Below are 12,265 nucleotides of genomic sequence, written 5' to 3' on the forward strand. Positions count from 1 at the left end.
ATAGCACCCTGCCCCGTAGCATCCCCGCCCCATAGCACCCCCAGACCCTTGTCCCATCCTCCTGCCCCACGGCACCCAGCCATCCAGCCCCACAGCACCCACGGCCCCAGCCCCACAGCACCCACGGCCCCACAGCACCCAGAGCTCCTGCCCCACAGCCTCCCACCCCCCCACATCCCGCCCCCCCCCCCCCCCGAGACGTCCAGCCCCACAGCACCCATGGCCCCACAGCACCCAGAGCTCCTGCCCCACACCACTCAGCCCCACAGCACCCAGAGCTCCTGCCCCACAGCACCCAGAGCTCCTCACCCACACCACTCAGCCCCACAGCACCCAGAGCTCCTGCCCCACATCCTGCCCCACAGCCTCCCACCCCCCTCCACCCCCCCCAAGCCCTCCCAGCCCCACATCTTGCCCCCCGCCACACCCAGACGTCCAGCCCCACAGCACCCAGAGCTCCTCACCCACACCGCTCAGCCCCACAGCACCCAGAGCTCCTGCCCCACATCCTGCCCCACAGCCTCCCACCCACCCCCCCCCACATCCCAGCCCCACATCCCGCCCCCCTCCACCCAGACGTCCAGCCCCACAGCACCCACGGCCCCACAGCACCCAGAGCTCCTCACTCACACCGCTCAGCCCCACAGCACCCAGAGCTCCTGCCCCACATCCTGCCCCACAGCCTCCCACCCCCCCACATCCCGCCCCCCCCACCCCGAGACGTCCAGCCCCACAGCACCCACGGCCCCACAGCACCCAGAGCTCCTCACCCACACCGCTCAGCCCCACAGCACCCAGAGTTCCTGCCCCACAGCCTCCCACACCCCCCCCCCCCCACATCCCAGCCCCACATCCCGCCCCTCCTCACCCGTCCGGTTGATCCCGGGTCCCTCCGCCTTGACCTTGCTGGCGTCGTGGGACGGGTCCACCTTGATGCGGAAGGGGCTGCTGGGGATCTCCTGGTGGGACGGGGTGGGGTGGGCAGAGGAGGTGACACGGTGAGGACACGGGACGGGATAAAGACACGGGAACCCCCACCCCACCCCACAGCCCGCCGTGGGGCAGGAGGTACCTGGTTGGCGAAGAGGACCATGATGGTGTAGAGGCCGGCCCCCGGGGGGGTGTACTTGACGGTGAAGGTGTCGTTGTCGTTCTTGATGATGTCAAAGTCGATGTCGGCCTCCACGGGTCCCACCACCCCCGGGGCGCACTTGATCCCGATGCTGACGTCACCTACGGGGTTTGGGGGGTACGTTCCGACCCCACCGTCAACCGGGGGCGTCACCCAGTTCTTCTCCCAACGGGGCGGTGGTGGTGGGACGAAGGGTGGTGGTGGTGGTGGTGGTTGGCCAGGTGGGTGGGAGGAGGGATGCGGGGTTGGAGAAGGGATACGGGGGGGATGGAGAAGGGATGGTGGAGCGGGGATGATGGAGCAGGGATGAAGGACATGGACCTGGGATGATGGACATGGACCTGGGATGATGGACCAGGAATGATGGACCAGGACCAGGGATGAAGGACCAGGGATGAAGGACCTGGACCTGGGATGATGGACATGGACCTGGGATGATGGACATGGACCTGGGATGATGGACCAGGACTAGGGATGAAGGACCTGGACCTGGGATGATGGACCAGGACTAGGGATGATGGACCAGGACTAGGGATGAAGGACCAGGGATGAAGGACCTGGACCTGGGATGAAGGACCTGGGATGAAGGACCTGGACCTGGGATGATGGACATGGACCTGGGATGATGGACCAGGACTAGGGATGAAGGACATGGACCTGGGATGATGGACCAGGACTAGGGATGAAGGACCAGGGATGAAGGACCTGGACCTGGGATGATGGACCAGGAATGATGGACCAGGACTAGGGATGAAGGACCAGGGATGAAGGACCTGGACCTGGGATGATGGACATGGACCTGGGATGATGGACCAGAGATGATGGACCAGGACTAGGGATGAAGGACCAGGGATGAAGGACCTGGGATGAAGGACCTGGACCTGGGATGATGGACCTGGGATGATGGACATGGACCTGGGATGATGGACATGGACCTGGGATGAAGGACCAGGACTAGGGATGAAGGACTAGGGATGAAGGACCAGGGATGAAGGACCTGGACCTGCGATGATGGACATGGACCTGGGATGATGGACCAGGGATGATGGACATGGACCTGGGATGATGGACCAGGGATGAAGGACCTGGACCAGGGATGACGGACCTGGGATGAAGGACCTGGACCAGGGATGATGGACCTGGGGCAATGGACCTGGACCTGGGATGATGGACCAGGACTAGGGATGATGGGCCTGGACCAGGGATGAAGGACCTGGGATGATGGACAAGGGGTGCAGGACCTGGAGCAGGTATGATGGACCAGGACCAGGGATGATGGACCTGCGGTAATGGACCTGGACCAGGGATGATGGACCTGGACTAGGGATGAAGGACCTGGGATGAAGGACAAGGGGTGCAGGACATGGACCAGGGATGATGGACCCTGAGGTAATGGACCAGGACTAGGGATGAAGGACCAGAGATGTTGGACCTGGACCAGCGATGAGGGACCAGGAGCAGGGATGAAGGACCTGGACCAGGGATGAAGGACCTGGGATGATGGACAAGGGGTGCAGGAGCTGGACCAGGGATGATGGACATGGACCTGGGATGATGGACCAGGACTAGGGATGATGGACCTGGGATGAAGGACCTGGACCAGGGATGATGGACCTGGGGCAATGGACCTGGACCAGGGATGAAGGACCAGAGATGATGAACCAGGACCAGGGATGAAGGACCAGGACCAGGGATAATGGACCAGGGATGAAGGACCAGGACTAGGGATGAAGGACCAGGGACACGGGACGTGGTTGCCCCACCCCCCCCCCCCCCCCCCCCGAGGTGGTGGGTGCCCCCTGTGGGTGGTGGGTCCCCACGGGTGCCCCCCCATGGGTGGTGGGTCCTCACCCTGCCCGGCCTCGCTGCAGTCCACGGTGAAGTAGGTGGGCTCGTTGGCCTTCAGCCCCGTCTTCTCCACCCCCGGCCCGTAGACCTTCACCCGCCCGGGGTGGCTGCCCTCGCCCACGTTCACCTGTGGGGCAGGAGACCCTCACCGGGGGGGGCAGCGGGGTGCCACCAACCCCACCGCCCCACACCCCTTCTGCCCCATAGCCAGCACCCTCCTCCTCCTGCCCGGCACCCGTGGACCACCCACCCACGGACCATCCACCCACCCAACCCTTGTCATCGGACCTGGCCCTGCCGCCATGGGGCTGGGACCCCCAACCCCACCACTGGCACCCCATAGATCTGGGGCCCCAACTCCATCACCCCATGGTGCCCCCCATGGCCACCCCAGCATCCCATGGGACCCCCATCTCCATGTCCAGCACCCCATGGACCTCCATGATGTCCCCATGGGACCCCATCTCCATGTCCATCACCCCATGGACCCCCATGACCACCCCAGCACCCCACGGACACCCATGATCACCCCATGGGACCCCATCTCCATGTCCACCACCCCACGGGACCCCCATCTCCACACCGATCACTCCATGGACCACCATAACCACCTCATGGGACACCCATCTCCATGTCCAGCACCCCATGGACCCCCATGGCCACCCCAGCACCCCATGGACCCAGACGACCATCTCATGGGACCCCCATCTCCATGTCCATCACCCCATGGATCCCCACGACCACCCCATGGGACCCCCATCTCCATGTCCAGCACCCCATGGACCCAGATGACCATCTCATGGGACCCCATCTCCACGTCCATCACCCCATGGACCCCCATGACCACCCCATGGGACCCCCATCTCCACACTGATCATTCCATGGACCACCATAACCACCTCATGGGACACCCATCTCCATGTCTAGCACCCCGTGGACCCCCATGGCCACCCCATGGGACCCCATCTCCATGCCCATCACCCCATGGACCCCGATGAGCACCCCAGCACCCCATGGATCCCCATGGCACCCACGCGGAAGGAGCTGCGGGGGGTGGTGACGCCCCCCCAGGTGACGATGATGGTGTGCTTGATGGCCTTGGTGGGCACGTAGACGCAGTGGTAGGTGCCGTCCCCGTTGTCCTTCACCTTGATGTCGATGGGGAAGCCCTCGGCGTCCTGCGGGCAACGGGTGGGGGTGAGGGGACGTGAGGGGACCTGCCGGCACCCACCGGCACCCAATGGCACCCCATCATCACCCAAGGGCACTCCAAGGCACCAAAGGGCACCCAACATCACCCAAGGGCACCCAACGGCAGCCATCATCACCCAAGAGCACCCAACATCATCCAAGGGCACCCACTGGCACCCAAGGGCAACCAACATCACCCAAGGGCAACCAATAGCACCCATCATCCAAGGGCACCCAATGGCACCCAATGGTACCCTACATCAACCAATGGCAACCAACATCACCCAAGGGCACCCAAGGGCACCCAACGGCAACCAAGAGTATCCATCGTCACCCAACAGCACCTGTCATCACCCATGGTCACCCAATGGTACCCATCGTCACCCAACGGCACCCATCGTCACCCAACGGCAACCACCATCACCCAAGGGCACCCAACAGCACCCAACATCACCCAAGGGCACCCATTGGCACCCAACGGCACCCACCGTCACCCAAGGGCACCCAACGGCACTCATCAATCAACATCACCCAAGAGCACCCAACGGTAGCCACCACCACCCAACAGCACCCACGGGCACCCAACGGCACCCAAGGACACCCATCATCAATCAACATCACCCAAGGGCACCCAACGGCAGCCACCACCACCCAACGGCACCCAAGGGCACCCATCATCAATCAACATCACCCAAGAGCACCCAACGGAAGCCACCACCACCCAACGGCACCCAAGGGCACCCATCATCAATCAACATCACCCAAGGGCACCCAACGGCAGCCACCACCACCCAACGGCACCCAAGGGCACCCATCATCAATCAACATCACCCAAGAGCACCCAACGGAAGCCACCACCACCCAACGGCACCCAAGGGCACCCATCATCAATCAACATCACCCAAGGGCACCCAACGGTAGCCACCACCACCCAACGGCACCCACCATCACACAAGAGCACCCAACGGCGTCGATCGACATCACCCAAGAGCACCCAATGGCAGCCACCACCACCCAACGGCACCCACCATCACCCAAGGGCACCCAACGGCACCCATCGTCAATCAACATCACCCAAGAGCACCCAACGGCAGCCACCACCACCCAACGGCACCCACCATCACCCAAGGGCACCCAACGGCACCCAAGGGCACCCATCATCAATCAACATCACCCAAGAGCACCCAACGGTAGCCACCGCCACCCAACGGCACCCACTATCACCCAAGGGCGCCCAACGGCACCCATTAACATCACCCAAGAGCACCCAACGGAAGCCACCACCACCCAACGGCACCCACCATCACCCAAGAGCACCCAACGGCATCAATCGACATCACCCAAGAGCACCCAACGGTAGCCACCACCACCCAATGGCACCCACCATCACCCAAGGGCACCCATCATCAATCGACATCACCCAAGGGCACCCAACGGTAGCCACCACCACCCAACGGCACCCACCATCACCCAAGGGCACCCATTGTCAATCAACATCACCCAAGAGCACCCAACGGAAGCCACCACCACCCAACGGCACCCACCATCACACAAGAGCACCCAACGGCGTCAATCGACATCACCCAAGAGCACCCAACGGTAGCCACCACCACCCAAGGGCACTCAAGGGCACTCATCATCAATCAACATCACCCAAGGGCACCCAACGGTAGCCACCACCACCCAACAGCACCCACCATCACCCAAGGGCACCCAACGGCACCCAAGGGCACCCATCATCAATCAACATCACCCAAGAGCACCCAACGGCAGCCACCACCACCCAACGGCACCCACCATCACCCAAGGGCACCCATCATCAATCAACATCACCCAAGAGCACCCAACGGTAGCCACCACCACCCAACGGCACCCACCATCACCCAAGGGCACCCAAGGGCACCCAACGGCACCCAAGGGCACCCATCGTCAATCAACATCACCCAAGAGCACCCAACGGAAGCCACCACCACCCAACGGCATCCAACAGCGACCGTCATCACCCGAGGGCACCCGTGGTCACCCACCCCCACCCGTGGGCACCCACCCCCACCCGAGGGCACCCCGGTGACCCCACCTGTGCGTAGAGCTTGAGGGGCCCCTTGCCGGCGCCGCGGGTGTCGATGGTGAACTCTGCCGGGCGCTCCACGATGCAGCCCGTGGGCTCCAGCCCCGGCCCGAAGGCCTTCACCTGGGGGGGGGGGGGGGGGCAGTTGGGGGTCAGGGTGGGGTGGGGTGGGGGGTCAGGGTGCCACACACCCACCCACGCGGGGGGCGCCAAGGTGTGGGGCAGCACCCAGGGGTGCAGGGACGGGGTGGGGGGGGGGGGGGGAATGGCCAGACACGGCGGGACCTCCGTGGGCACGGAGGGGGGCAGCGCGGTCTGTGGGGTGCTGTGGGGCGCTATGGGGCACAGCGGGGTGCGATGGGGCACTGTGGGGCACAGCGGGGCGCTATGGGGCGCTATGGGTTGCTATAGGGATCAGTGGGGCGCTGTGGGGCACGGCAGGGTGCTGTGGGGTGCTATGGGGTGCTATGGGGATCAGTGGGGCGCTGTGGGGCACAGCAGGGTGCTGTGGGGCGCTACGGGGCACTATAGGGATCAGTGGGGCGCTATGGGTTGCTATAGGGATCAGTGGGGCACTATGGGGCACAGCGGGGCGCTATGGGTTGCTATAGGGATCAGTGGGGCGCTGTGGGGCACGGCAGGGTGCTGTGGGGTGCTATGGGGATCAGTGGGGCGCTGTGGGGCACGGCAGGGTGCTGTGGGGTGCTATGGGGATCAGTGGGGCGCTATGGGGCACAGCGGGGTGCTGTGGGGTGCTATGGGGCACTATAGGGATCAGTGGGGCGCTGTGGGGCACGGCAGGGTGCTATGGGGTGCTATGGGGATCAGTGGGGCGCTGTGGGGCACAGCGGGGTGCTATGGGGCGCTGTGGGTCGCTATAGGGATCAGTGGGGTGCTATGGGTTGCTATAGGGATCAGTGGGGCGCTGTGGGGCACAGCGGGGTGCTGTGGGGCGCTGTGGGTCGCTATAGGGATCAGTGGGGCGCTGTGGGGATCAGTGGGTCTCTGTGGGTCGCTATGGGGCGCAATAGATGATTATGGGATGTCATGGGTTGCTATGGCAACCCATGGGCCCTATGGGTATCAGTAGCTCTCTATGGGTCTCTGTGGGTCGCTATGGGGTACAATGGGGCACAACGGATTACTATGGGTCGCCACGGGAATCAGTGGCTCTCTATGGGTTCCTATGGGTCTCTATGGGTCTCTGTGGGTCGCTATGGGGCACAATGGGGCACAATGGATTACTATGGGTCGCCACGGGAATCAGTGGCTCTCTATGGGTCTCTATGGGTCTCTGTGGGTCGCTATGGGGCACAACGGAGTACTATGGGTTGCCTGGGTTGCTATGGCAACCCATGGATCCTATGGGTTCCTATGGGTCTCTATGGGTCTCTGTGGGTCGCTATGGGGCACAACGGATTACTATGGGTTGCCTGGGTTGCTATGGCAACCCATGGGCCCTATGGGTTCCTATGGGTTCCAGTAGCTCTCTATGGGTCACTATGGGGCACAATGGATTACTATGGGTTGCCACGGGAATCAGTGGCTCTCTATGGGTCTCTATGGGTCTCTGTGGGTCGCTATGGGGCACAACGGATTACTATGGGTTGCCTGGGTTGCTATGGCAACCCATGGGCCCTATGGGTTCCTATGGGTTCCAGTAGCTCTCTATGGGTCTCTATGGGTCACTATGGGGCACAATGGATTACTATGGGTCGCCACGGGAATCAGTGGCTCTCTATGGGTTCCTATGGGTCTCTGTGGGTCGCTATGGGGCACAACGGAGTACTATGGGTTGCCTGGGTTGCTATGGCAACCCATGGGCCCTATGGGTTCCTATGGGTCTCTATGGGTCTCTGTGGGTCGCTATGGGGCACAATGGGGCACAATGGATTACTATGGGTCGCCACAGGAATCAGTGGCTCTATATGGGTCTCTATGGGTCTCTATGGGTCTCTGTGGGTCGCTATGGGGCACAATGGATTACTATGGGTTGCCTGGGTCGCTATGGCAACCCATGGACCCTATGGGTTCCTATGGGTATCAGTAGCTCTCTATGGGTCGCAGTGGGTCACTATGGGATGCTATGGGGCACAACGGGGTGCAACGGCGTACTATGGGATGTCATGGGTCGCTATGGCAACCCATGGGCCCTATGGGTTCCTATGGGTTCCAGTAGCTCTCTATGGGTCTCTATGGGTCACTATGGGGCACAATGGATTACTATGGGTTGCCACGGGAATCAGTGGCTCTCTATGGGTCTCTATGGGTCTCTATGGGTCTCTGTGGGGCACAACGGATTACTATGGGTTGCCTGGGTTGCTATGGCAACCCATGGGCCCTATGGGTTCCTATGGGTTCCAGTAGCTCTCTATGGGTCTCTATGGGTCACTATGGGGCACAATGGATTACTATGGGTCGCCACGGGAATCAGTGGCTCTCTATGGGTTCCTATGGGTCTCTGTGGGTCGCTATGGGGCACAACGGAGTACTATGGGTTGCCTGGGTTGCTATGGCAACCCATGGACCCTATGGGTTCCTATGGGTGCCAGTAGCTCTCTATGGGTCTCTGTGGGTCACTATGGGGCACAATGGATTACTATGGGTCGCCACGGGAATCAGTGGCTCTCTATGGGTTCCTATGGGTCTCTGTGGGTCGCTATGGGGCACAATGGGGCACAATGGATTACTATAGGTCGCCACGGGAATCAGTGGCTCTCTATGGGTCTCTATGGGTCTCTGTGGGTCACTATGGGGCACAATGGATTACTATGGGTCGCCACGGGAATCAGTGGCTCTCTATGGGTCTCTATGGGTCTCTGTGGGTCACTATGGGGCACAATGGAGTACTATGGGTTGCCTGGGTTGCTATGGCAACCCATGGGCCCTATGGGTTCCTATGGGTTCCAGTAGCTCTCTATGGGTCTCTATGGGTCTCTGTGGGTCGCTATAGGGCACAATGGGGCACAATGGATTACTATGGGTCGCCACGGGAATCAGTGGCTCTCTATGGGTCTCTGTGGGTCGCTGTGGGTCCCCACCTTCTCAGGCCAGGAGTCGTTGGGGGCGGGCAGGATGCGGGCGATGAAGGGGCTGTCCTTGATGTCCTCGTCGTCGCAGACCACGTGGACGGCGTAGTCCCCCGGCTCGGTGGGCCAGTACCGCACGTCGCAGGAGCCGTCCCCACGGTCCTCGCACTCGATCTTGGCCTGCGACGGGCCCTCGATGGAGAACCCTGGGGACGGCAGGGGGAGGACACCGCTCGGGGACCGTCACCCACCAGGTGACAGCATCATCTCATCCCCCCCCTCCCTCTCTCCCCACCCCCCCTCCCATGGGAGTTGTGGCGCCCCCTTGTGGTTTGCGGCGGCAGGGTGGGGACAAGTCCTTGTCCCCATGGTGGTGCCACCCCATGTCTCCATCATGGTGTTCCTCAGCCTGTCCCCAGGGTGGTGGCACCCCACGTCTCCATGTCCCCAGGGTGGTGACCCTCCAGTCCCTATCTCCGTCAAGGTGTCCCTCAGCCTGTCCCCAGGGTGGTGGCACCCCACGTCTCCATGTCCCCAGGGTGGTGGCACCCCACATCTCCATGTCCCCAGGGTGGTGACCCTCCAGTCCCTATCTCCGTCAAGGTGTCCCTCAGCCTGTCCCCAGGGTGGTGGCACCCCATGTCTCCATGTCCCCAGGGTGGTGGCACCCCACGTCTCCATGTCCCCAGGGTGGTGACCCTCCAGTCCCTATCTCCGTCAAGGTGTCCCTCAGCCTGTCCCCAGGGTGGTGGCACCCCATGTCTCCATGTCCCCAGGGTGGTGGCACCCCCCCAGTCCTTATCTCCATCAAGGTGTCCTTCACCCTGTCCCCATGTCCTTAGGGTGGTGGCATCCCCATGTGCTTGTGTCCCCATGGCGGTGTCCCCCGGTCCCTATCTCCATGTCCCCAGGGTGGTGCCACCCCATGTCTCCATCAAGGTGTCCCTCAGCCTGTCCCCAGGGAGGTGCCACCCCATGTCCCCATGATGGTGACCCCCACAGTCCTTATCTCCCTCAAGGTGTCCCTCAGCCTGTCCCCATGTCCCCAGGGAGGTGCCACCCCATGTCTCCATCATGGTGTCCCTCAGCCTGGCCCCGAGGTGGTGGCACCCCACATCTCCATGTCCCCAGGGTGGTGCCACCCCATGTCCCCATGGTGGTGACCCCCCCTCCAGTCCTTATCTCCATCAAGGTGTCCCTCACCCTGTTCCCATGTCCCCATGGTGGTGGCACCCCGTGTCTCCATGTCCCCAGGGTGGTGACCCCCTCCCAGTCCTTATCTCCATCAAGGTGTCCCTCACCCTGTCCCCATGTCCCCAGGGAGGTGCCACCCCACGTCCCCACCATGGTGGCCCCCCACGTCCCCACCCTGATGCCCCCATCCCATCCCCACGTCCCCACCACCCACCCCGTTTCCCCACCACCCCTCTCCCCAGGCGGGTTCCCTCCCCCCCCCATACCCGTGCCCCCCACCCATAGGTGCCCCCCCCACCCACCCACCCACCCACCCACGGGTGCTCCCCCCTCTCACCCAGGGTCCCCACTTCGGTGCCGATGGCCTCCACCACGAAGTCGGCCGGGCGTCCCACCAGGCCCCCCTCCAGCCCCGGCCCCCAGGCTCGCACCTTCTGGCTCCCGGGGGCCCCCGACACCTGCACCTCGAAGGGGCTGCGGGGGGGGGGTGGGGGGGGTGGGGGGGGGTGGGGGGGGCACGTGTCAGGGCACGCCTGTCGCACGGCCCCTCGCACGGCCCCTCGCACGCCCATCCAGTGAGGGGAGGGGGTCCCACGGGTGGGTTCCCGCAAGGGGTGGGGGTGTCCCGTGGGGGAGTGGGGGGGGGTCCCATGGGGGGGGTCCCATGGGTGGGGGGGGGGAACGACACACACTCATGGGTGGGTGAGGGGGTTCCCCATGGGGGGGGGGGGGGGGGGAGGGGTTCCCACCGGCCGGGGGGGGGGGGTGTCCCCATGGTTAAGGGGAGGGGGGGGTCCCACGAGGGGGTGGGGGGGTTCCCATGGGTGGGGTCCTACAGGTGTGGGGGGTCCCATGAGTGGGGGGAAGGGGTTCCCATGGGTGGGGTCCTACGGATGTGGGGGTCTGGGGTCCTATGAGTGGGGGGGGAGAGGTTCCTATGGGGGAGGGTGGGGGTGTCCCATGGATGGGGGGGGGTCCCATGGATGGGAGGGGCCCCATGGGTGGGGGGGAGAGGTTCCTATGGGGGAGGGTGGGGGTGTCCCATGGGTGGGGGGGGTCCCATGGGTGGGGGGGAGAGGTTCCTATGGGGGAGAGTCGGGGTGTCCCATGGATGGGGGGGGGGTCCCATGGGGTGGGGTGGGGGGGGGACACGGACACACACACTCATGGGTGGGTGTGGGGGTTCCCCATGGGTGGGGGGGGGAGAGGTTCCCACCGGCTGGGGGGGGGGGTGTCCCCATGGTTAAGGGGAGGGGGGGTCCCACGAGGGGGTGGGGGGGTTCCCATGGGTGGGGTCCTACAGGTGACCCCCCATGGGTGGGGGGAAGGGGTTCCCATGGGTGGGGTCCTACGGATGTGGGGGTCTGGGGTCCTATGAGTGGGGGGGAGAGGTTCCTATGGGGGAGGGTGGGGGTTGTCCCATGGGTGGGGGGGGGTCCCATGGATGGGAGGGGTCCCATGGGTGGGGGGGGAGAGGTTCCTATGGGGGAGAGTCGGGGTGTCCCATGGGTGAGGGGGGTTCCCATGGGTGGGGGGGGGAGAGGTTCCTATGGGGGAGGGTGGGGGTGTCCCATGGGTGGGGGGGGTCCCATGGGGGGGGTCCATGGGGTGGGGTGGGGGGGGGGACGGGACGGACACACACACTCATGGGTGGGTGTGGGGGTTCCCCATGGGTGGGGGGGGTCGGGATTCCCACCGGCCGGGGAGGGGGGGGAGTCCCCATGGTTAAAGGGAGGGGGTCCCACGGGGAGGTCCCATGGGTGGGGGGGGGGGGGTCCTACGAGGGGGTGGGGGGGTTCTATG

At 63.9% G+C, this 12,265-nt stretch overlaps 1 protein-coding gene across 1 annotated transcript in view; it reads right to left on the reverse strand.

Moving 5' to 3' along the window:
- LOC141478167 (filamin-C-like) overlaps positions 1-11,034 on the reverse strand; it is a gene marked incomplete at its 3' end in the record, with an annotated part of 41,812 nt that extends 30,778 nt beyond the window's left edge. The window contains 7 exon segments of the mRNA XM_074167286.1: positions 869-959; positions 1,073-1,233; positions 2,984-3,107; positions 4,015-4,158; positions 6,249-6,362; positions 9,281-9,474; positions 10,800-11,034. Coding sequence (XP_074023387.1) covers positions 869-959; positions 1,073-1,233; positions 2,984-3,107; positions 4,015-4,158; positions 6,249-6,362; positions 9,281-9,474; positions 10,800-11,034 — 1,063 coding nt within the window.
- Between the last annotated feature and the right edge of the window lie 1,231 nt (positions 11,035-12,265).

Source organism: Numenius arquata, unplaced genomic scaffold (genome assembly GCF_964106895.1).
Source record: "Numenius arquata unplaced genomic scaffold, bNumArq3.hap1.1 HAP1_SCAFFOLD_992, whole genome shotgun sequence".
In the NCBI taxonomy this organism is placed as follows: Eukaryota; Metazoa; Chordata; class Aves; order Charadriiformes; family Scolopacidae; genus Numenius; species Numenius arquata.